General features: G+C 40.5%; 1 protein-coding gene across 1 annotated transcript in view; it reads right to left on the minus strand.

Annotated features, from left to right (window-relative positions):
• LOC126088338 (neural-cadherin-like) overlaps positions 1-24558 on the minus strand; it is a 296369-nt gene that overhangs the window by 242097 nt on the left and 29714 nt on the right. Inside the window, exons 5-6 of the mRNA XM_049906473.1 lie at positions 10455-10760; positions 10017-10290 (exon numbers count right to left, since the gene is read on the minus strand). Coding sequence (XP_049762430.1) covers positions 10017-10290; positions 10455-10760 — 580 coding nt within the window. The remainder of the gene's footprint in view (positions 1-10016; positions 10291-10454; positions 10761-24558) is intronic.

A 24558-nucleotide genomic window follows, 5' to 3' on the forward strand; every position in this document is an offset into this window, starting at 1 on the left:
AGAAGCTTTAGACTATGACGTTGTTGTTAACAAGCTTGCTGAGTATTTCGAGTCGCGAGTTCATGTAGCAGCAGCCAGATTCAAGTTCTTCAGATTAAAGAAACTGCCACATCAATCTAATAAACAGTGGTTAACAGATTTACAGGGCCTCACCCGTCAGTGCCGATTTAATTGTGTGTGTGGAGCTTCCTACAGTGATGTCATGTTACGAGACGCTATTACTCAAAACATTGCAGATTCTCGTATTCGTGCTGCTATCTTAAAGTTGCCTGACCCATCATTAGAGACTGTGATGAACATCATTGAAGCCCAAGATACTTTTGACTAGGCTGAGTGTGAGTTAGATCAGCCATGTATTTCTCAAATTGCCTGTGCTAAGCAAGTTATGTCACGCCCGCGGCCCCACCGGCAGAGTCAGACTGTAAACATTAGCCGGCCGCGTCGTGTTAAAAACATTCGTCAGCCGCGTGTGCAAAATGATAGAGTTAAGTCTTGTCCTAAGTGTGTTCTTGCTCATCCTCGTGAACGTTGCCCGTTAAGACACGCGGTTTGTCACTGTTGTCAAAGGAAAGGACACATCCAGACTGTTTGTTTGCGTAAACGCAAGAACAATTCTAGTGCTGCCCAGCCCATGGATATTCATGTTATTCAAAGCCAGCCCGCCCAGAAGGTCGCGTTCGCAATAAGCCACCCACCCAGCCCTCTGCTATGCGACCCAAGCGTAATACAAACGCTGTAAAAAGTAATGTACAGACTGCAAGTGAAGCGGGAGTTGTTGTTCCACCCGCCCAACCCACGAGTTGTCGTAAGCAGCGAACACGCGCTAAACGCGCTGATTTTGTGTCTTCCGACTCCACTGCACCGATCCAGAGACAGTGTAATAAACTATTTGTGAAGCTACGCATCCAGGATAAGACCTTCAATTTTCAATTAGACACTGGTGCGTCTGTGACTCTAATCAATAGTGCTACGTATGCGGCTATCGGCCGCCCTAAACTTTCAGCGGCAAAACATTCTTTGGCTACTTATAGTGGAGAACAAATTCCTGTGTTAGGTGTATGTAGCGTGCCAGCCACATTCCGTGGCAATACAAAAACAGTTTCATTCACAGTGCTCCGCGCTACAGACAGTGTAAACATTTTCGGATTAGACTGTTTTGACTTGTTTGGCCTGTCTATCCAAGACAATGTGTTGCGAATTAATTCTGTTGTTGTTCCTCAAGACAGCATAACCGATTTGTGTAAACAATACAGTGACATATTTAAAGACGAACTAGGTTGTGCTGCGAACTTTGCCGCTCATATTAGTTAAAAGATAATGCTCAGCCTCGATTTTTTCAAGCTCGTCCAGTGCCTCACGCCCTCCGGGCACCTGTAGAAGATGAACTTCGTCGTTGGCAAAACAACGGTGTTATTCAACCCGTTTCAGCGAGCCAGTTATTATAAAGAAACCGTCTGGCAAGTTACGTTTGTGTGCTGATTTTAAGTCGACAGTTAATCCTCAGACTGTCATTGATTCTTTTCCTTTGCCTAGGCCGGACGAGCTGATGGATAAGTTAGGGGAAGCTCGTTTCTTTTCCAAAATTGATCTCCGTGAAGCATATTTGCAATTGCCCCTCGACGAGCAATCACAACAGTATTTTGTCATAAACACGTCGTTGGGGTTGTTCCGTTTTCTGCGTTTGCCTTTTGGTTGTGCGTCAGCTCCAGCTGTTTTTCAGCGTTTTTTGTCACAACTTCTGGCTAATGTGCCATCGTGTTGCAACTATTTAGACGATATTGTTGTGTCCGGTCGGACGCCTGCTGAACATTTCCGTAATTTGGAGTGTTTGTTTACAGTGTTGTCTCAGGCAGGCCTACGTTGCAACATCGATAAATGTTCATTTTTCCTTACGGAGATGGAGTATCTGGGACATGTTATTAATGCTCAAGGCATTCATCCCTCCCAGTCACATTTAGCAGCTATTCGTGATTTGCCCGCCCCTCGCAATCTGCATGAATTGCAAGCAGTTCTTGGCAAATTGACATATTATATTAGGTTTATACCTAATGCATCACAGATTGCTGCACCGTTGCATCGTCTCCGCCGTAAGAATGTTCCATTTGTGTGGTCGGCTGATTGCCAATCAGCCTTTCAGCAGCTTAAAGAGGCTTTATTGAATGATCGTTGTCTGGTCCATTACGACCCAAACAAGCCTCTAGTGTTAGCTTGTGATGCCTCTTCTTTTGGCCTCGGTGCAGTGTTGTCTCACCGAGTCGGTAACACCGAACGTCCTATTGCGTTCGCATCTAAATTGCTAAACAAAGCTCAGTGTAATTATAGCCAATTGGACAAGGAAGCGTTGGCTATTGTGTTCGGTGTCACAAAATTCCATCACTACCTCTATGGTAGACCATTCTATTTAGTAACAGATCACAAGCCTCTGACGTCACTGTTTCATCCGTCTAAGCCAGTTCCTCAGCGGACAGCTCAGAGACTACAACGTTGGGCTCTTTTGTTATCACAATACCAGTATAAGATACTGTATTGCCCTACAGCTCAGCATGCAAACGCTGACGCGCTTTCTAGATTGCCGATTGCTGCGGATGATGTCTTCGATTCCTCTGAAGACTCTTGCCATCAGATTGACGCTGATGAGCATCAATCCCTCCGGGATTTTCCAATTGATTATCGTCAGGTGGCACGTGAGACAGCTACGGATCCTCATCTGAGTTTACTATTACGTTTTGTTCAACGTGGTTGGCCGTCCAAGGCAAAGGACATATCGGATCCTGTGGTTCGTCGCTATTATCCGCAACGTCATCTGTTGTCTGTTTCACAAGGAGTTTTGCTGTTACGCACCGAGAATGACCAGCTTCGTGTAGTGGTTCCCCAAGTGCTCCAATCCAAGGTCCTCGACTTGTTGCATCAAGGTCATTGGGGAGTGGTCCGCACCAAGCAGCTTGCCCGCCGTCATTGTACATGGATCGGCATCGATAAGCAGATTACGCAGATGTCTACAGATTGTTCGACGTGTGCCGAACACCAAGCTGCTTCGCCTCAACGCTATTTTGAGTGGGCACGCCCTGCCGGTCCCTGGCAGCGAGTACATATTGATTTCGCTGGTCCATATTGGAATTCTCGTTAGCTTATCGTGATAGATGCATTTAGTAATTTTCCGTTTGTTGTGCCCATGCAGTCTACAACGTCTGCACAAACTATACAGGGGTTGACTTCAATTTTTTGTATTGAGGGTCTTCCAGAAGTTTTAGTGTCTGACAATGGTCCACAATTTACCTCTGCTGAATTTGAAAGTTTTTGTTCTGCCAATGGCATTCGCAATGTTCTTACTCCGCCGTTCCACCCTCAATCGAATGGTGCAGCGGAACGTTTTGTACGCACATTCAAGGATCATATGGACTGCCTTCGTGCTACGCACTCTCGTCAGCAGGCCCTCATCACGTTCCTGTCGTCGTACCGGACCACGCCACGCGATGGCCCTTCGCCTGCGGAGCTTCTCCACGGCCGTTGTCATCGCACCCTACTACGGTTGTTGCACCCCCCGGATCGACCCGCCGCTTCTGAGCATCGCACGCGTTTTCAGCGCAACGACGATGTTTTTCTCAGAGTTTATCACGGTCGCCATCATTGGGAACGAGGCACCGTGATAAGTGTCCAGGGTCGCTGTTTTTATACTGTTCAAGGTGCTACTGGGGTGCACAGGAGGCATCAGAACCAGTTGCGCCGCGCTGGCCGCCCGGATTCTGCTGCTCGTTCTTTGTCCACAGATTTGGTCCGCGGCGGGTTCCAGGCGCGCCTTCCGACTTCGCTGCCGCCTCCAGGGCAGCAGCAGCAGCCGTCGCCGCTACCACGCTGACAGCCCGTCCCATTGATGCCTCCCGCGCAGCTTCATCCGGGAGCGCCCCAGGTGGTCGCTCCGGCGCCTGCGGTCCCTCTTCAGTCGCCACCGCCTTCGGAGCAGATGGACGTCAACCCCTCAGCCGGGCCGCCATCCCAAGCGGTGGCTGTGCAGCCTGTCCTGCAGCCGCTTTCCTTGGGCACCCCCAAGGAGTATGACACCGCAGCGCCTTGTCCGGTGCCCACTCAGCAGCCGTCGACGCAGCGTCCGGAGACGCTGCCTCTCTTCGTGGGTCCCGACGCCCCGTCGCGTCCAGTACCAGAAGCTGCGCCCCTGGTCACAGGCGTGCACCCTGACCTCGGTTTTCAGTCGGTGTTTCTCGAGGCCCTGCGCAGCCAATGCTGGGGTGCGGACCGGGGACTGCCACCGACAACAGTCTCCGCCCCGGTCTCTTCTGCTACGCCTGCGGCCAGACCCCTCCCCCACCGTCGACGCTCGCCACGTCATTATTCAACGACGGTGCGGTGATTTGGGGGGGAGGAGTGTTATATCCTAGCCAGTAATGCCAACCGAGCCCGCTGCCAAAAGGTTGGCAGCATCAAAGTCCGGACGCCGTCCGCATAAGCAGCGCCAGCGATACAGGAAATCGCCGCAAGTCTGCGCGCGCCACCGCTGGCTTCTGGCTTCTTAAGCGCTGGAGTCGCGAGCGCTAGCACAGTTCTGTATTCGCCGCTCAGTTGTATACTCGCCACCGAATTGTGTACTTGCTAGTCAGTTGTGTGTTCATCGCAGCAGAGTTGTTGTTTGTCGTCAGCCGACGCTGACCTAGCCGCTCCGACTCGAACTAGACAGATTTCTGTAGACACGGAGTTCACTACTGTGTTTCTGTATCTTCGTTAATAAAGATAAGTACCGACTTTTATTTAATCAGAGTGTTTGGGTTTTCATCTTTCTGTTCACTGTTCCAGCGGACCGGTCGGCCCGCTATTAAAAGTGTGGCGGTGACTTCGTAAGCCGTTTCTACAGTGAAGTGTTTGTCGCTACGAACCCCGCCACAAAAAATATATTGTATACTCATCCACGAGTCAAAGAATGTCATTTCAGTATCAAGTTTTAATTAACATACGATAAGTTTCTTTTCACAAAGAACTGCTGTTTTTAAAGAGTGATTAATTTTAATGTTCCATCCTTGCCTGTTTGTGAATATATCCATCAAGTTGAATACTGACAATGGTCCTATTATAGATTAACTTACTTTACAAGGGCAACAATATCCTAGATTGTGTGAATACATGAATTTCTAAAACAAGAAGGCATTAGAAATACATGTATGCTACACATATTAAACTATCTTTAAGTAATTTTAGTTACTAAATTTTTCTCTACCACATGCACTGCTGCACACTAAACTCCCAATAAAATCACAGTTATGGGACTGAGGAGGTGTCATATTATCAAAAATGTTGGATTACTGAAGCTAGGATTCGTAAAATTAAGCTCAAACTTCTAAGCCTAGAAAATTTCAGTTGTTTGTATAAACATTGAGTGGGTACTGCTCATACTGTAGTACGCCTATTTTTGCAATACATATTGAGTACACACATACGTATTTCACAGCCATTGAGGTCATAAAAAATACAAATGTAGATATAAGACAACTTTATTATGTAGGTATGTATGTATCTATATATGTATTACACTTGTATACAAATACATACAAACATTTTCATACATAGGTCCATCATATTTCGGGCTTGCAGCCGGATCACGTTGACATCTTGGCATGATATTTCGGCTAACAAACATGCAGCCATCTTCAGGTGAGTACGAGACTGAAGATTACTGGTGCGCGTCGTTCTATATATACCGAAAATTGGCGCGGCGGCGCCTGCGCAGTGGAGAAGGCTAATACAGCGCCCCCTATCTAATTTGGCGTGCTCTGCAGCAGAAGCGGGCCGCGGATGCATAGTGGTGTATCTACATTTGCGCTATCTGTCGTAAAGCGCCTTCGCGCAGCTGAGGCGCGGTAGTCGAAAGTATAAAATCAATTTTAGTCAGCCGATGCACTAGATACAGATCTCTGTGAAGTGATTAAAGAAATTACAGGATCCCATGCTTTATCCATCTGAAAGCCGCCGTCTCGATTAATAAGATCTTCTGCCAATCGTATCTCCAAGGACTCCTTGATAATGGATTCCCAAAGTTTTAGCGACAACTAGATCTTTTTGGGAATCCATTATCAAGGAGTCCGTGGAGATACGATTGGCAGAAGACCTTATTAATCGAGACGGAGGCTTTCAGATGGATAAAGTGTGGGATCCTGTAATTTCTTTAATTGCTTCACAGAGACATTGGCCTGTATCTAGTGCGACGGCTGACGAAAATTGATTTTATACTTTCGACTACCGCGCCTCAGCTGCGCGAAGGCACTTTACGACAGATAGCGCAAACGTAGGTACACCACTACGCATGCGCGGCCTGCTTCTGCTGCGGAGCGCACCAAATTAGATAGGGGGCACGGTATTAGCCTTCTCCACTGCGCAGGCGCCGCCGCGCCAATTTTCGGTATATATAGAACGACGCGCACCAGTAATCTTCAGTCTCGCACTCACCTGAAGATGGCTGCATGTTTGTTAGCCGAAATATCGTGCCAAGATGTCAACATGATCCGGCTGCAAGCCCAAAATATGATGGACCAATCAATACACCGGGAAAACTTCAAAATACACATTTTCATACATACATACAAAGGTATACAAATAGCATATTTATCACTTAGAAATATCTGTAATAGTTTTTTGCCTTTTCTTTCACAAAGGGTGCATCATGGCTTTTTCGTGAATGTCTTTTAACATTAATACGATCTCGTAGTTGAGTTCTCTCCCTTCACACCAACATACCAAAGTGTTGGCAGCCACCATAAACTCTTTGCAAGTGCTGGTGCATTTCACTTCTGTGGCCGCCTCAATTGGGTCATCGTCTACAACATAAGCCATAACTTCTTGGATTATCTCCTCTTCTGTCAGTTCAGAAACAAGGTTAACGTGTAACAACCATTTTTTCAGTTATTCTGCATCTTATTGCTGAATGTTAATTTCATCACAAAAAGTGCTCACAGCCTTGGTAACTTCATTACTATCTTCAGATTTATTATCTCTGCCATCTTTCTTTGGAAGAACTATGATTCAAGGTCAAATATTTCCCCAAAATTTTATCAGTGTTACAGGGCTGACTAGATGCCATGCAAATGCTCCAATCACAATAGCATCCTTGATGTTAAACTTTTTCAAGTTTAATGTGATGTCTGCAACAGGTTGTCTGAGGATATCAATCAGAGATGCTTTTAGTAATGTACTTTCAATGTTTTGATAACATCTTAATTCGTCAGCTGAATCACTACAGTGATATTTTTTGGCAAATACAAAGCCGTTATGTAGCCATCAGCCATCTTAAAACTCATTCCTCCTTGTCCAGGAGACCTGGAGCATTATCTACAACAAAAGGGCCTTCAATGGCAGATTTTTTTTCTCTGACTTCTTGTACAAAGTGGTAGGAAAACCATTCCAAAAACTTACTTTAGTAACCCATGCTTTGGCTTTTGTGTGACACTGGAAGAGACTTGATTTTAAAAAAAAATGCCCATGGGATTTAGATTTGCCAACAGCTAAGAGTTTTAACATATGGATTCCAGAGGCATTTGCACAAACCATTACTGTGATATGCCCTTTTTGAGGTTTCCTTCCTGAAACTTCTTTTCTTCCTCCATGACAAAAGTTTTTATTGGGAGCTGCAATCAGTTTAAGCCCGTTTCATTGGCATTATACAGTTGTTTGGGCAAAAGGCCTAGTTACTTAATTTTGGCATTTAAATCTTGAATGAACTGAGAAACTTCAGTCTCATCAGCTGATAGTTTTTCTCCACTCATCTGCAAGAAATGAATGCCATGCCAGTTCTTGAAGTTTGCAAACCAACCATCGCTAGCATGAAAATCATCTTTGTTGGTCATTTCACGATAAAAAAGCTGAGTTTCTGTTTTAAAATATCTCCTGAAATAGGGAAATGTCTGCTTCTTTTTTGTTTAAACCAAACGTACAGAGCTTCCTCAACTTGAGGGTATTTGCTCATGCGGGGGCTCTCTCTTACACTCATTTTCAATAGTTTCTATAAATTGTCCTACTTTACACCTCTCTTTTAAATTTCATAAATGGTAGATCACCCTATATCAAAAGCTTTAGAAATGGAAGTTAGAGGTTCATCACGGTCATAGTATTTAATATTTCCCATTTATCAGTAAGAGTACTGGATTTATGCTTACGTTTAGCATTCCCACATAGTTTATGTTTAGCATTTCCACTTATACCCACCATTGTACAACACTTTTTAACATAAAAATCAAAACATAACAATTGATCTATGTTTCAAAATTCAAATTCAGTAATATGTGAAAGGTGCACTCTCAATAGCACATTTGAAGCATGTGCGTGAATAATGCTATATGGTACATTTTGCATCACCTTGCTACAATCCACCATTCTTGTAATGTACAGTATTATTCGCACTGAGGCTTCAAAACTGCATGAGTCTCCTTGCTGTTTAGTGTTCCTCTCAGATGACACAGCTCAACTACACTCATGTTTAGAAAAAACAGAACACCTTGAACAACTAGAGATAGGACATTCATAATCATAGGACATGTACATTAATATGATCTGCAGAAATGATTAGCATTTGAATCATGTCAGTATATGGTTTCAGGGTCAACAATGTTATTGCAGCACAATACCACCTACCAGAAAAACATGCCTGCAGCTCTCTTTGTTGCTATAAACTGGCGGTAATAGATCAGTGTGACTCGAGCAGATGTGCAGGATGCCTTGTAGACACATGCACGAACCATACCATCAGATCCAGGAAATTGCTGCTCATGTGGGATGAACTGCTTTCGCAGTGCAATAATTCACAGAAAGCCGTAGAACATGACAAGATGAGCCTAGTCACACCACCCACACCAGCTCCCCAATAAGATTTACACCTTATACAAATGGCATTACAGGACAGATCTGCATCCTCCTTGGCTCTAGTGGAACAGTGGAACACATCATACACCATTAGGGGTGACAGTCTGCCCCATTTATTATGGCAAGTGTAACATAATTTTTGTCCACTTTGCCTACCTTTGGTGAACGCGCAGAAATATGGTAGATGGCAGTGGTGTATGGAACGATATCACTGGGGACAGGAACGGAATCAGATAGTACTTTTGGATGAATCCAGGTTCTGTTAGAAAATTACGGCCGCATTTTGTTTCACCGCAGACAGGGGAAGTGACATCACAGTGACTGTATTCGCACAAGACATACTGCACCAACTAAAGGCCTTATTGTGTGGGTTTCTATTTGGTACAACCACAAATCACAGCTGATGCTTGTCCAGGGCACTGTGACCAGTGTGCCCTACATAAAAGGGCATCCTGCAACCCATAGCCATACCATTTCTGCACAACACCCCAGACATCATTTTGCAGCAAGACAATGCATGATTACATGTTTCTGCACAAACATATGTCTTCTTGTTGTCACAGGATGTCAATTTTTTGCTCTGACCTGGCAGATCAGCAGACTTGTCACCAGTTGAAAATGCTCGGATATTTTGTAATGATGGGTGCAGCACTGTGTCCAAGTGCCAAGCAACACAGATGAACTTTCAGGGCCACTGGCAGACCCTATGCGTACTAGGAAGCAGGACGCATGCCGAACCAAGGTGACTGAAATGCTAATCATTTCTGTAGAACACACTAATGTATATATTGTATGAATATGAAATCCTACCTCTAGTTATTCAAAGTGTTCTGTTTTCTCTGAACATGAGGGTATTACAACACGCAATGCAGACTGCCATATACATCATTTCGTGTGATTCTATAAAATGTCAAAATGTACCATAAAGTGCATGTTTCATTTATACTTGTGTGAGGCCCAGGGCAGATGGGAGGCAGCACCTGTCATGACAAGTGTGCGCCTGACTGTGTCTGGAACAAGCACAGTGCTGACTTCCGACATGGTGTCAGACTACCAAGTGTGTCGGGCTGTCAAATGTCAGATTACTGCAAGTCTACTGTAGAAGTTCTACAAATATTTATTTTTTCTCAAAAACTAAAGATTTACTTCTATGAACTTACTTTGTTCACACTCAACTTTAAAGGAGGCGTGGATTATACTGCTTGCATTTGGGTCTATTCTAAAACTGAAAGGTGGGCCGTTATTTTTTAATTTGTCGTCATCATCTGTAGCAAAAATTTCTGCAACTTTAGTCGGTGGTATGTGCTCAAGAATGACAGGCTGATAATCTTCAATTAATCTTGGTGCATTGTCATTAACATCTTGAACAATTACCATTAAAGTCGCAGATGAAGTTTTTGCTGGCACGCCATCATCTATTGCCAGAATCCTGATCTGTAAAAAAATCGAAACAGTAAAACTTGTTGATGGTGTAGCAAATCCTTTTTGTCATACCACACTGATTATTACAAGCGTAACACATTTCAAAGGTTAGTCAAATGATATTCCAGTAACAAAAACTAATTTATAATGAAGTGTTTAGCATATAAAATAATTACCTGATGTTTAGCATGGTTCTCTCTATCTAGCTGTCTTTGGATTAACACAGCTCCTTCATTATTAATAGAAAACTGTTTCCTCCTATCAGTTGCTCGATCGATTACATATTTAATTTTGCTTTTTCCGCCGTTGTCAGCATCTAAAGCTTGGAAGTTGCCTACTGTTGTTCCAATTTCAGCATTTTCATTGACAAACACTTCAACATTGTCATTTTCAAACTGTGGTTTATTGTCATTGACATCTAGAAGCCTAACAGAAACCCAGGAATAATCTGTATGATATATGTCACTGTCAGCATTATGTCCCTGAAAAGATTGAAAACAAATGGATTGCTAGTGCCATAACAGCTACAAAAAATGAGGTCTAAGAAACTGCAGTGTGCTACTTGTTGGATCTGGTATGTCAGCTTTGTTTTCATGATCCACATTTAACAAAATAATATATATTTTCATCGCACTAAGTCAAAAATCCATTTCTACACAATGGAAAGTACAATAAACCACTGATTACTGACAAATGAGGCATTTTTTCTATAAATAATTAGAAAAAAACTATATAGAACAAATGAGCACTCGCAACAGACAAAGCTTAGAAATAAGCAGTTTATGGAACACATCTTGATGATGATTAAATCTTCTCAGGTCAACAGCTGAGTCAATGTGTTGTTCTCTGGCAATGTTTCAGCAAGTTTCTTACTTGCCATCTTCAGGCGACATTTTGTCTAAGATGTCAAGTAAGAAACTTACTTAAGGGTTGCTGGAAAACAACGCATTGACTTGGCTGTCAACCCGAGAAGATTTTATCATCAAGATTCAACGAGAAAGCTTGCATTCTCACATCCTGATGATGAGCATGACAGTGAGCTTTAAACTCACTCAACATCAGCATATGTAGCAACCTCACACAGCTACATTATGAGAGGTAACCATCTCTAAGAGAGAAAGTTCTCAATGAACCGAATGATGTAGTACAAATAATACTCACTGCTCACACAAAAATAATTTGTAAGAAACCTTTTCAGGAGAAAAGTATTTTTACCTTAACTTGGCAGTATATATATTTTCTCACAAAATTTGTAGACAAAAATCAGGTTAGAGGCCACCTATCTCACTGAATGACAAATAGGCGCATATGAAAATCATATAAGCTAACTGGCTTTCAAGCTTCAACTTGTCTTCTAGTTCTGATATGGTACACACATCCATGTCTGCGAGGTGAAATCAGAATTATATTAACACAAAAGTGTTGGTCTCTCACTGTGCAAAATGAAAAGCCGTTTCGAGTATTTGAAAATAAAATTTTGAGGAAAATTTTTGGAGCAAAAAGGGATGGCATTAGTGGAGAGTGGAAAAAACTGCATACGAAGAGGTTCACTAACTCTATTCAAGCCCTGACATAATCAGTATTATTAAATCATGTAGGCTGTGATGGGCGGGTCACGTAGCTCGAATGGATGAGGGCAAGACAGCACGCAGAGTACTGGTAGGGCGCTTAGAGGGAAAACGTCCTGTGGGGAGGCCGAGGCGTAGATGGGAGGACAATGTGAAGGCTGATTTGAGGAGCCTAGGTATTGAAGGTGTATGGAAGGAAATAGCCCAAGACACGGACAGATGGCGAAAATACATTGCTGCGGTAATGGACTCTCGAATCCGGCATGACCAGTGAGTGTGTGTGTATTAACACAAAACTGTTTTGAGTGAAGCTGCTATTCTTTAGCTGAAATACAGAAGCTAATCTTCTGTCATAAATATTGTTGAACTTCATTTTTCAGTTTCAATTTGAGTTAATCTGTCCATTAGTCTGCTTCATCACCATATGACAAATTAATTAATCACAGTGATAATTTAGAACCTAAGTTCCACTGATAAATTCCGATAGTACTGTATCAATGTTTTGGTTAAAACTATATACCACTTTCAGTTAGGTGGCAGCTATCTATGATAGACAATGTCACTAAACCATGTAGTCTGCACAAAAGTCACTATTCTAGCCAATGACGGGTACTCAGTCAGCAAACTGAGGAACTGAGTCATGGAAAATTTGTTGTGTGTGTCAATCTAAACGAAGCAGAGGATCTGAACACTATGTAGGGACTGACAGAAAGGAAGCACAAATGCAGCCACCATGAATGATCAAAATATTTAGCCTGTGGAACCAATTTGGAAGCCATGCCTATATTAGCTGATTTTTGTAAGAACTGACTGGCCTGGTCTATTGCTGCTGGCAAATAAACACCTTAGTCAGCAGGTCAGCCCATACTAGACTCCATGTGTGCAGTCTGTGATGACTTTCTTGACTACTCTGACATGAGAACCATGTCACCCCATCTGTGTCCCTCTGTATGTCTGCTGGTGGGAATACTAAATCACTCTCTCCTGACCTGGCCAGGGCCTTGTTCCCAAAGCAACCTCTGACATGAAATTGGAGATTTCCCAGCGGTGGGTCTATCACTGAATAGGCAGTGGGTGATTCAGTTGGCTCTGTGGGTCTATCACTGAGTAGGCAATGATGATTCAGTTGACTCTGCTGGAATGGTGGAAGATTGTGGAGGCTAGCAGAACTGCAGGTCTACCTGCGTCACCAGGGTTGAGGCCTCATCCAAGGGCAAGTGGGGAAATGAGGGCACAGGTCCCAAGTCCATGGACTCAGCATCAGGAGGCATGGCTAATCGCCATCAGCACCCTATTCCACAGACGAAAGTAGGATGTCGGTAGGTGTGGTGGGAGTGGCAGCAGTTGTGCACACTTCCACAATTGGTAGACTCCTACAGAGAAAACATCACCAACCCTGTTGCTCGTCTGGAGCAGAGACGGTGGTATTGTGGGTTGAATGGTTCACAAGTGCAACTGTTCTGAATGACAGGTCAGATGCTCCTGATTCACATCCACTACAAACAAATGCCAACCTCTATCAACCACCACAACTTCCAACAGACATCCCTGCTGGCAGTCAGAAGACTGGGCTCAAATGGCAACACTGCAAGGAAGAGTAACAAATTGATGAGGCCCTACAGCTGGTGCATGTGCAAACATGGTGAAATATGGTGGTAATCAGATGTGGGATACCACTGTGAAGGCAAAAAATCTGCAGACTCACACAACACCAGTTGACAACTGTTATCATCTATGAAGCTCTGTGGGGAGCCCTCGAAGACAAAAGTGACTGGCAACATGTGAATAGTTGCTAATGACATCATGAAGTATGGTTTGACTATACAGAGGAAACTGGAGATGCAGAAACCACCACCAAGCACGTTTCCACAAATTGGGCCTATGAAGACATGTACCCTGTCCGAAGAGTGCTTTGAGAGTGGCTGGGAAACCTGACACAGCAGTGCTGCCTGTTTCTGTGCACAGGCTGCATAAGCACACACAAGATGTTCAATACTGTGTTCTGTCAGTGGCCAGTGGACATGGCACTGAGCCAGAGCCCTAATGTGGGACATACTTTAGTAAGACGCATGCAGAAGATGGAGTATGTGAGGATGCAACGCCAGAGGGACAACCACTCAACACCTTTGCACGATAAGAATGAGAACCTTCTAGATAACATTGAACTGATCTCATAGTAGGAAAAATGTATGGTATCCAAGTCTGCTTCTAACAGAGTGCGCTCTGCCCATCCTGTCTGAACTGCTGAGACAGTTTTCTGAAAAAGTGGGTCAGCAGTAGTGTCATCCTGCACTGTTAATGAAAACTCCAGAAATGTCTGTTGCAAGGTATCATCAAATGTGGAAATGAGAGCCACCTGTTGACAAAACTCCAGATTGGGTCCCGTTGACATCCGTGATAGTGCATTTGCATTAGCTTGCTTGGAGGTCATAATAATAATTACTAAGAAACAGTGCACACTTCTACACTCAGTGGGCAGTCCTATCTGGTAGCTTAGAACAGGGGCAAAATAAAGAAATTAGTGGCTTGTGGTTGGTGATCAGTAGAAACTTTACTTCATAAAAAGTGTGAAGTTTTTTAATAATGAAAGTGATAGCCAGTACCTCCTTCTTCACCTGTGAATAATTTTTTTGTGTGGCTGAAAGCATCTGATACATAAGCAATGGTTTGCTCAGTGCCAGGTGACGACTGCCACACTGGAATGACTCAGTGGTCAGGATTAATGACTTAACTGGCTTTATAGAAGCCAAACAGGGAGCGGATCACACCACTTCCTCCTGTTGGCAGTTCACAGACAACACAAATGTGATACTCTTTAGGTGAAGCTTCTAAGGGTTTCGGTGATAAGAGAAGAGGTGCAAAGCTGGACTGTGAACTTCACACTTCTCTTACTACAGTGGACTTACTTGAAACTTTTAGCCGATCCTCTTCTCTGGATATGCGGCTGTGTCAACCTCCACAACTTCTTCTCTGAAGAAATAATGCCAATTAGAGGAACTAACAAATACTCTCTCTCTCACTAGAAATAACTCGGTAACCTCATACTTTCAGTTCAGTTCAGGTACATTTTCATCTCCACAAATTTCACATAAACATACAAATTCTTGTAAGCCAACTGTGATGACACCCATTAGATACAATGAAACATAAATACAATTGCCTGGTTTTAACAACCAAATAATTTATAGACGCCCCCTGAGTCTTGCTTCATTCAGAGCTAAGATATGAAGTAAGTTAAAAGTCTATAGTCAAATGTTCATTTTTCTTTTTCGTTTTTATTTTTCAACAATCACATTTACTAACACAGTAAAGAGTAGCATTTAATTACTCTGTGTTCTCTCCTACAGAGTCTGTGTTGTATGCAGCAAACACCTGTCGGTGCCGCTCGTCTGTGCAGCTCCTATCTTCCCATGATAAATGTCAATCCTGCACATACAGACATGTGTTGCACAGTAAATAGGCTCTCTTTCACACTTATCTTTAAAATATCACATGTTCGAGGTGGCAGAAGGTCGAGTGGTTCCAGAATTTAGGTGTAAATTCTCTAAGCACTACAAGCTGTTTAAGAGGATGGCAGATGTGCATGGCTTGGGGCACAAACTCATAATAAGAACAATCTCACCCAAAAAGGAGTGGAACTCCTTCAGGTTCTTGGGCACCAACAAGATAACGCTGGTTTCGACATGCTCAGCCTTAGAGATGAGATCATCTTTGCTAAGCACATGTCCCAAAAAATGCAACTTTGGGGCAAAAATCTACATTTTTGTAATCTGCAATGAAGACCATTCTCCATGCATTGGGAAAGTGCATCCACATTGTATATAAGCTCCTTTCATGTGAAACCCATGACCTGAATGACATCAAGGTATGTAACACAACAGAGAATGGTCTTAACCCAATGCTTCATGTATCCTTGATAAATTCCTGGGGAGACAACATTCCAAAATGAAAGTGCATAAAACGGTGAACCCCAAACACTGAGAAGTCGTATTAAATGGCAACTGCAGGTATGCATCACACAAGTCAATGTGGGAAAAGTACTGGCACCCTGACAACTTTACCAACAACTTCTCCAGCTACACAAAATGGGATATGAGTCCACAACAAACTGCACATTGAGTGCCTGTTTAAAATCACCAAAAAGGCACACAGCAGTATCTGTCTTCTGATTTTCACCATTGGGGTCGCCCACCACTGACTAGAATACATGGGAGAGATGGCATTGATTTCCTGTCAGCACTGCAATTTGGCCTTGACCTTGTTGTGCATGGGAAAGGGAAAGAATTTGGGGGAAACAAAATTTAGTTATTGCTGATGGCTTAAGGGAGACATGGATTTTGACATTTTTCACCTGACCCAAGACATTCTCAAACAGCAGGTTGTATGGCCGTAGTAGAGAGTCCAAATCTTGAAAGCGGATTGAATCAAACTAACGAGACTTTCTCACTGATCTAGAATCCCAAAACAGAAAAAGCACTTAGTCAAAAAATATTTTGCAGCAAATTTGAATCTACCAATCAAAACATAAGTTGCCGTTTCACGTTCTTATAAGATACTGAGAATAGAACTGCACCTGAAATAGAATAAGCTGTTAATTATAATATAGTACTTACAAAGTAGGACAGGCCAAGAGCCTGTTCATGTCTAAATTAATCAGGCATACTATTGCCTCTTGTCAATTTGAAACTCTATCAGTTATCCATCCATGATCAATGCAGGTGGAGTACACTGGGTAGATGCTCATGGGGTGTTGGAGACAGCCTCAGAGGGATAACACGGGGGGCCTTTGATGACCATCCGGCAGCTTGCTGACTGTCGCAAACTAGTGCCAAGTGGCCTCCTCTTTGGTATACCCCACACACAGTATATATGTACAGGCATTCTTGTCTAATGTCTAGCTTATGGCAACCAAAGCAGGATCATCAACTCACCCTCTGAGCAGCAAGAGATGCAAAAGGAGAGAAATGCCGAAAGCCTGAAAAACATCTTGAGTGTGGGCTACAACCCTTTGACTTACTTGTTCCCATCAAGGTGCTGCAGATAATGATGGATGTGCAGCATCATGTTACCAAACTCTAAACATCAATGGCATCATTATACGGTGGCTCAGTGGAAGCGGAGGTCACCTGGCCCATTCCACAAGGTAGTGCAGGCTATTTAGATGGGTATCTAACTTCAACACTTACTGGCAGCTGGCCTATGAGTGAGAGTGTGGTTACCACACCTCCTTATCCTAAAATCAATCTCTGAAGATCAATTGTAGGACTGGACTGGATGGGTGAGGAATAGAGAGCAGTCTTACATAATGATATGAGATTCTGTCTTGATGCTAGGGATGATCATCTGTAAGTGCAGCCTCAAGCAGAAAGTAACTACTGATATGGGTTGGATTGGTTTGTTTGGGGGATGAGGCCAAACAGCGTGGTCATCGGTCTCATTGGATTAGGGAAGGACGGGAAAGGAAGTTGGCCATGCCCTTCCAAAGGAACATCCCAGCATTTGCCTGGAGCGATTTACAGAAATCACAGAAAACCTAAATCAGGTTGACTGAACACAGGATTGAACCATCGTCCTCCCGAATGCGAGTCCAGTGTGCTAACCACTGCGCCACCTAGCTCAGTCATCTACTGGTATGTAATAGGCATTGAGATGCTAGACCAATTCCAGGCATGATATGGGGAGCCTAAACCTAACCTGACCATATACCTCTGTTATTGGTGGAGGGATTATTCAATGACACGAGATAAATCCAAACCATTGTTGAGGGGGTCAATCCATATGAAATGATCCAATGAGAGTTGCTTGACCATTTTTAAATATTCTGATTTTTTTTTTACATATGATTACCCTACAACTGAGAAGTCCAAAACCATTTTTTAAAAAAATTACCTTGCACTATTACTGAATGGCAGCCATTTTTATTTGTTAATGCACAACGGCTTTTCAATTTGGAGATATTATCATTAAGTTGAATACCTCTGCACTGGGTTAAGTTACAACATTGCAACTGACATGACTGTTTTTAGAAAGTCTCCTCTACAACACTGTTTATTACCCAAAATACCCAAAATTCAAAAATAACCAGCTAAAAAGACCTCCAACGTTTAGTGCTGAAAATTTAGAACATCCACTTTTTAGACCCCAAAATAACAACCAAGGAGTAATTTGTCAGAGGTTCCTTTACACAGAGCAAGAACACTGACAAATGTTCATCTAATTTCTTAAAAATTTTTGAAATTTGAAAATCTTTATTTTTTATGAACGTAAAAAATTTGGTTTTTTGCAAATTTTGTACACTTGCATGATAGCAAAGTACTGTCAAAATTTCAACATTGATATTTGGCTGTGAACAAAGATATGAATTTTTGAAAATGATGAAATAATTCACATTACACTACAGTTGATCCTACAGTTGTTGCCTACTTAAATAGTTTATTGTTTCATTGTAATGAAATTTACTTGTAACCTCTATTTAGTTAACACTATCAGCCTGTGTTTAGTTAGTATTATTTATTTCAATAATAAAATATTAATCAATAGGAGCTTTTGCTTTAGTTCTATGTTAAAAAAATTGCCCATTTGCATCTAGGTTTATTCTCAGTTAAGTAACACTTTATTACATGCTCAAAATGATAAAAGTAAAATAACAAACATGTGAAATTTCTCTACTGTTGAGAAGTGTACAGTTTTGTGCATGAATTTAGACCTCCAGAAAAATTTGTAGAGGAGCTCAGTGGACAGAGTTACAAGTCGGCACAGGAGGCCTGTAGTCAGTGACAAGTCTGTACATGAACTGTGTACCTCCACTACATTTGCTTGGTGTGGCACTGTTGTAGTCAGTTTGTTCAGAAATCTGTGTTAGAGTGGATGCACATTCTTCATTGGTGTGTAGAATATTTTATGTGCTTTTGACAGGAGTGTATTTTTTTAATTAACTAAAATAATTTTAAAATTTAATAATAAATAAATTTGAAAGACTAATTGGAATGCAATAAAAAGGATGAACAGTGCTCTATTGAACATACAGTAAGTGAAGTGTGTCACAAAACAGTTTATGGTTCAGTTTGAAAAAACCTACAAAATGTTAACGATTCTGATGAAGACCTACAAACTTTGATTGAATTACAAGCAATTTCTTCTATAATGATGAAAGAAATCAATTTTTGACAAAATAATGTAATTGGATAGAAAAAAAAAAATACTACTCACCAAGCGGCAGCAGAACACACAAATAAAAGAAGAGACAGTAACTCTCTCCTTCCCTGTGGTTCTGGGTGACTTTCCTGAAATCTACACCTTTTCTTACACCTCTCCAATCCTTTTCCTTCACCCCTATTCCTTCCCCTTCAACCCTTCTGTCTGAAGAACAAGTCACTGGCTCAAAATGCTTGCCTTATTATAGCTAAGTAGATTCTTCTGTATCATCAGTTTGCAAGCATCACGAGGAAAAATATATTCCGAAGTACAATCACATTTTTGGAAAAAATGCTATGATCTACTCAAATTTCCTAAAAATCCTGTTATTAAAGGTTTGAGGGAAATACAACTTGAGCATTTGTCCTTGTAAAGTGCAAGTAAAACAGCTTCCCAAGTGAAACTTAATGTTATTCCTGGAAATTCCCTGTGGCCAAATTGTTACTCAAAAATGTTTAACGTGAATCAAGGGTCCAGAATCATGTAACCTTGTTAATGACATTTATATTCCTCATGAGGAAGCTATTAGCAAATTGGATTTTGCTTGTTCTAATTTAGAGGCATCTCCTGCTTCCAAATAAGAAAACTGAGTAGCGGTACACGAAAAGCAGCTACTGAAAGCAAGATACAATGAATTTCAGACAAAATTAGGTAAGACTTAGAGTCATGCTGTAATAAAGGAGATGCCAACTGTATTTCTAAAAAAGAAGAAAACCTATAACCAGAATCATCCAACACTGAATATTTGGCTTAACTGAGATAATAAAAAGCAAGTGTTCAGTAACACCTAAAGAGGAAAAAATTTAAAATTTAAGTTTGCTCCCTGATGCATGGTCAAGAGACAAAACAGTTCATGAGTTTACTGTTTCTGATCGTTTGGTTAGACTAGCCCAAAAATTACTGAAAGAACAAGGTATTCAGCCAATTTTAGAAAAGAAGAAAGGAGCAGATGCAACTGAAGAAACAACTGAAAAGATCCACCAGTTTTTCTGCAGATGATGAAAACAGAACAATGTGCACAGATAGGAAAAGAGTTGTTATAAATGGAGTTAAAGTAATAAACCAGAAACTACTAGTGCTGTCAAATTTAAATGAACTTTATGTAGTTTTCAAAAATTCTCATCCTGAATGCAAAATTGGAAAGTCAAAATTTTGGGACCTTCACCCTGAGTGGTGTATTTTGACAGTTATGACTGCATGATGAGTTTACATGATAAATGTCAAAGTAAAGAAACTGCTCTCGAGCTGTTTAACAAATCTCAGGAGGAAATGTCCAATAATGTTACCTTCAAACAGTGTGTCACAACCGACAGCACTGAAATGGTAATGGTGGTGAAGTCTCTGGAAGAGTACTTTGAATCTTTAATTGATAACAAGAAAATCTCAAAAATCACCACCATGTTTCTAAAATACAAAGTAAGTTTTTGAAGGACAAAAAGGCACAACTTTATGAAACTGAACGCATAACCCCTGCTGATTTTGCAGAAAACTTTATATTTGTGGCTCAGGATGAAATACAAGGGTAACACTGGGTCAATGACCAGGCAACAGTGCATCCATTTGTTCTGTTCTTCAAAAATGAGAAAGATGAAATTTGCAGTTCTTCAATTTGCATTCTAAGTGACCACTTAAAGCATGACACTTTGGTTGTCCATGTGTTTTTAAAGTACATAGCAAATTACATAATAGAAAAGTTTCCCAAGGTTGAGAAAGTCATATACTTTTCAGATGGAAGTGGTAGTCAGTACAAGAACAAAAATAATTTTTCAAATCTTCGCAACCCCCAAGTATATTTTGGGCTGGAGGCTGAAAGGCACTTTTTTGCCTCTTCCATGCACAGACCAAATTCTTACAATAGAGGACAATGTATGCCTTTTGCAACGATAATATTAAAGACATCACATATTTTCTCTTCAAGAAAGAAGAGGTAGTTCTTCATATCAAAACAACACCTCAGAAATGAATTGAAAACTGTACAGCAATAAAAGAAACAAAGTAATCCCACAAATTCCTTTGCATTGTAGAAAGCTTAGGCTGATGCTATGTAATATCAGACACCAAAATTTATGAGGATCATTGTGTCACTAAATTACACATCTGTCTTTAACATTGAATGATGTAGTGGCAGGTGAGTATTGTATTGTATTGTATATTTTTGGTCCCGTGAATCATACACTCTACAGGTGTACATAATGATATAGGACAAGTCAAATAATTTGCAATAAAGTTTAACAGGAAAACTGTTGTATGGTTTTCAGTAAATAGCAATATAACTCTAACATATGGGAATAACATTTCACAAATACACAAATAAATTTTACATGCACACATTTCATACTTTCGGCCTTGATTATACAGACACACACATATATGTAATAGACCACATATAATACATAGATAAATCTACATGTACACATTTCTTATTTTGGCCTTAATTGTATAAACTATTTAAATTTTTCACATATTTACATTGTAAATAAAAATTCATCAACACTATAGTAGCAATTCTGTAGCAAGTAGTCACTCACTGCAGTTTTGAATTTATGCATGCCAGTTATTGCCTTACCTTTTTGAGGTAGTTTGTTATACAGTTTTTTTCCTGATTTCAAGGGTCCTTTTTGTTTTAGTGTTGTACGTGAAAACTGCATATGTAAATCTTGATTATTCTTTGTGTTGTATGAATGGCTATTTTGGTTTTTGGAGCAATCTTGCTATTTTCGTCTACAATTTTCCTTATAAACATTATTGTTTCTAGGATATGTAGGCATGGCAATGGAAGAATATGACACTTTTTAAATGAGGGTTTGCATGAAGATCGAGGTGCTGAGGGTTCCACGGTTCCTATAATTCTTTTTTGTGCAATAAAATATGATGGACAATAGGTGCTTAAACAGGTTGGACGAATAAGTTTGGAAAGCAGTGATCAGTGATGTTTTTGTGCATATTTACCACCCTGCTGGCCCAAGAACACCACTGAAGAAATCTATTAACAACAAAGTTTGGATTCCAATGAAATATTTATTAAGGAAGCTTTCAGTGCTTGAACTTGCAACACAACTGGGAGGTCTTATTCTATATTTCTAAAGCTTTCTGAAGAAATAAGTGTTCTTAACAGTCACTACTACGATTAGGAAGCAGCCACATCTCAAAAGTATGTAATTGGAAACATTTATTTTAAAATTTGTAAAGATATTATAAATGTTTAGTTCAATAATTTCTCAGGTTTTTGCATATAATTCAGTACCTTAACTTCAATAGTAATTCATCACATCCCGCCAAATATCACATATGAATTAATGAATTCAATACCTTAACTTCAATATTAATTCATCACACCCAGCCAATATCACATATGAATTAATGAATTAGACAACAGCCATAAGATCAATTGTAGTGTAATGTGAATTATTTTCTGATTTTCAAAAATTCATATCTTTGTTCACCCGGCAGATATCCATGTTGAAATTTTTACAGTACTTTACTATCATACAGGTGTACAAAATATGCAAAAATCAAATTTTTATACTCAATACCACCAGAAATAACTGGCCTAAATTCTACAAAAAATAAGGATTTTCAATTTCAATGTTGTGTTCTATCAGTGGCCAGTGGACATGGCACTGGGACATAGCCTTCATGTGGGACATACTTTAGTGACATGCATGTGCCTGCTGCCAGTTTAAAATCAACATGATAATACTGGTCATTGTGACAGAGTATCTATATTTGTGATAGAATAACCACAAGAAATTAAGGAAACATTTGTCAGTGTTCTTGCTCCATATGTGGCTAGTAGTTTATGATACAAAACTACAGAAATGAAATACACTTTTATAAATCATTCCTTGGGTCTAAAAAGTGGATTTTCTAAAATTTGAATACCAAACATTCGAGGTCATTTCAACTAGTTATTTTTGAATTTTGGATAATAAACAGTGCTGTAGAGCAGACTTTTCCAAAAACAATCATGTCACTTGTAATGTCATAACTTAACACAGTGTTGAGTTATTCAAATTAATGGTAATGTCTCCAAATTGCAAATCTGCCATGCACTTACAAATAAAAATGGCCACCATTCAGTAACTATGCAAGGTAAAATTAAAAAAAAAAAGCTGTTTTGGACTACTCATTTATAGGGTAATCATATATAAAAAATATTTAATAATGGGCTAGAAACCAATTTAATTTTTATTGGATCACTTGACTTGGATTGACTTGAGTCTATTCTGCTTCCATTAAAAAATGATAGGGAGATCCTCTGAGCAGTGAGATTACCAGGCCTGTCCACTGTCAAAAATATGCACAACTTGGTGGTTTGGGCTGAACACCTGAATGTGAGTTTGTGCTTTAAAAGATATGTACTGTGATTATTGTTCTAGTGATCTAGCCATAGTTTATGTTCTTGTAATCATTTTTCTAGTTTTCACAAGTGGATTTTGGAACACCTGTGCATACTGTCTCTTGTTCTGTTACTACACCATAAAAGATCTCACACCCCTGTCATATTTTTTTCCTCTGAAGCCCCTCCTTAATTATGATAAAATCATCTATATCTTTTTTAAGAGCTTTCAGTCTATTGGCTGATTATTGTCTTACATTTCACAATCCAATTACATGTGTAAGTAGTCATATGAGCCACTGGAAAATTCAGTCAAGATCTTGGAACTTATGGCTATAGTAGCCATTTACCCCCAGCTGTCAGTTTAAAATCAACACGATAATACTAACCATTTTGGCAGAATATCTACACGTGTGATAGAATAACCACAAGAAATTAGGACGATTTACAATTTAAGTACGGTAATCTACAAGCAGCTGAAGTTGACACTGAGTGAGAAACACTATCTAAATTGTATGCAAATTGTCAAATGAAATTCCCAACCATTAGTAATGTTAGACATGAGAATGTTAAGATAACTTATAGGTAGTATGGCTAAATGTGTATGCCTGTAATTCATTAATTAAATGTCCATAATTACATAAGAAATGTATTTTATATCTCTTACAACACTGTTAAAGTGCTTTGCTCAAAATACCTCCATTACATAGTTATTGTAATCTGTTCTTATCTATTGGGATCCAGCCAAGAACTCCCTTGGTCCATTCTCCTTGCAGCTACCAGGCTACATCATTACTGTGACAATTATATCTTACGGTCCCCTTTTTCCTTATCCACTTGCACCTTTTTTTTGCATCTCGTAGGAATTCTCAACAGACATGCTTCCTGTGAAATCCTCTCAAAGGGTTTTCAACTGAAAGTTGATGTTTCACTGCCAATGTCAAAATTAGTTATAGCCTACATACTGATAGTAAACTTAAAGCTCACTTTTATTATTTGTTTAGAAAATGCTCTTCAGGTAATTTTTAGTCTTATGTTCATATCTTTTACTGTCCACACAGACTTTGTCTTTAGCTGTCCTAAATTGAAAATCGTTCTATAACACCATTTTTAGTTTCTTTTCCATGTGATTCTTACAAGTTTTGCAATCAGTACATGTCCTTTCCGTTAACAAGTATT

Source organism: Schistocerca cancellata, chromosome 6 (assembly GCF_023864275.1).
Source record: "Schistocerca cancellata isolate TAMUIC-IGC-003103 chromosome 6, iqSchCanc2.1, whole genome shotgun sequence".
NCBI classification, from domain to species: domain Eukaryota; kingdom Metazoa; phylum Arthropoda; class Insecta; order Orthoptera; family Acrididae; genus Schistocerca; species Schistocerca cancellata.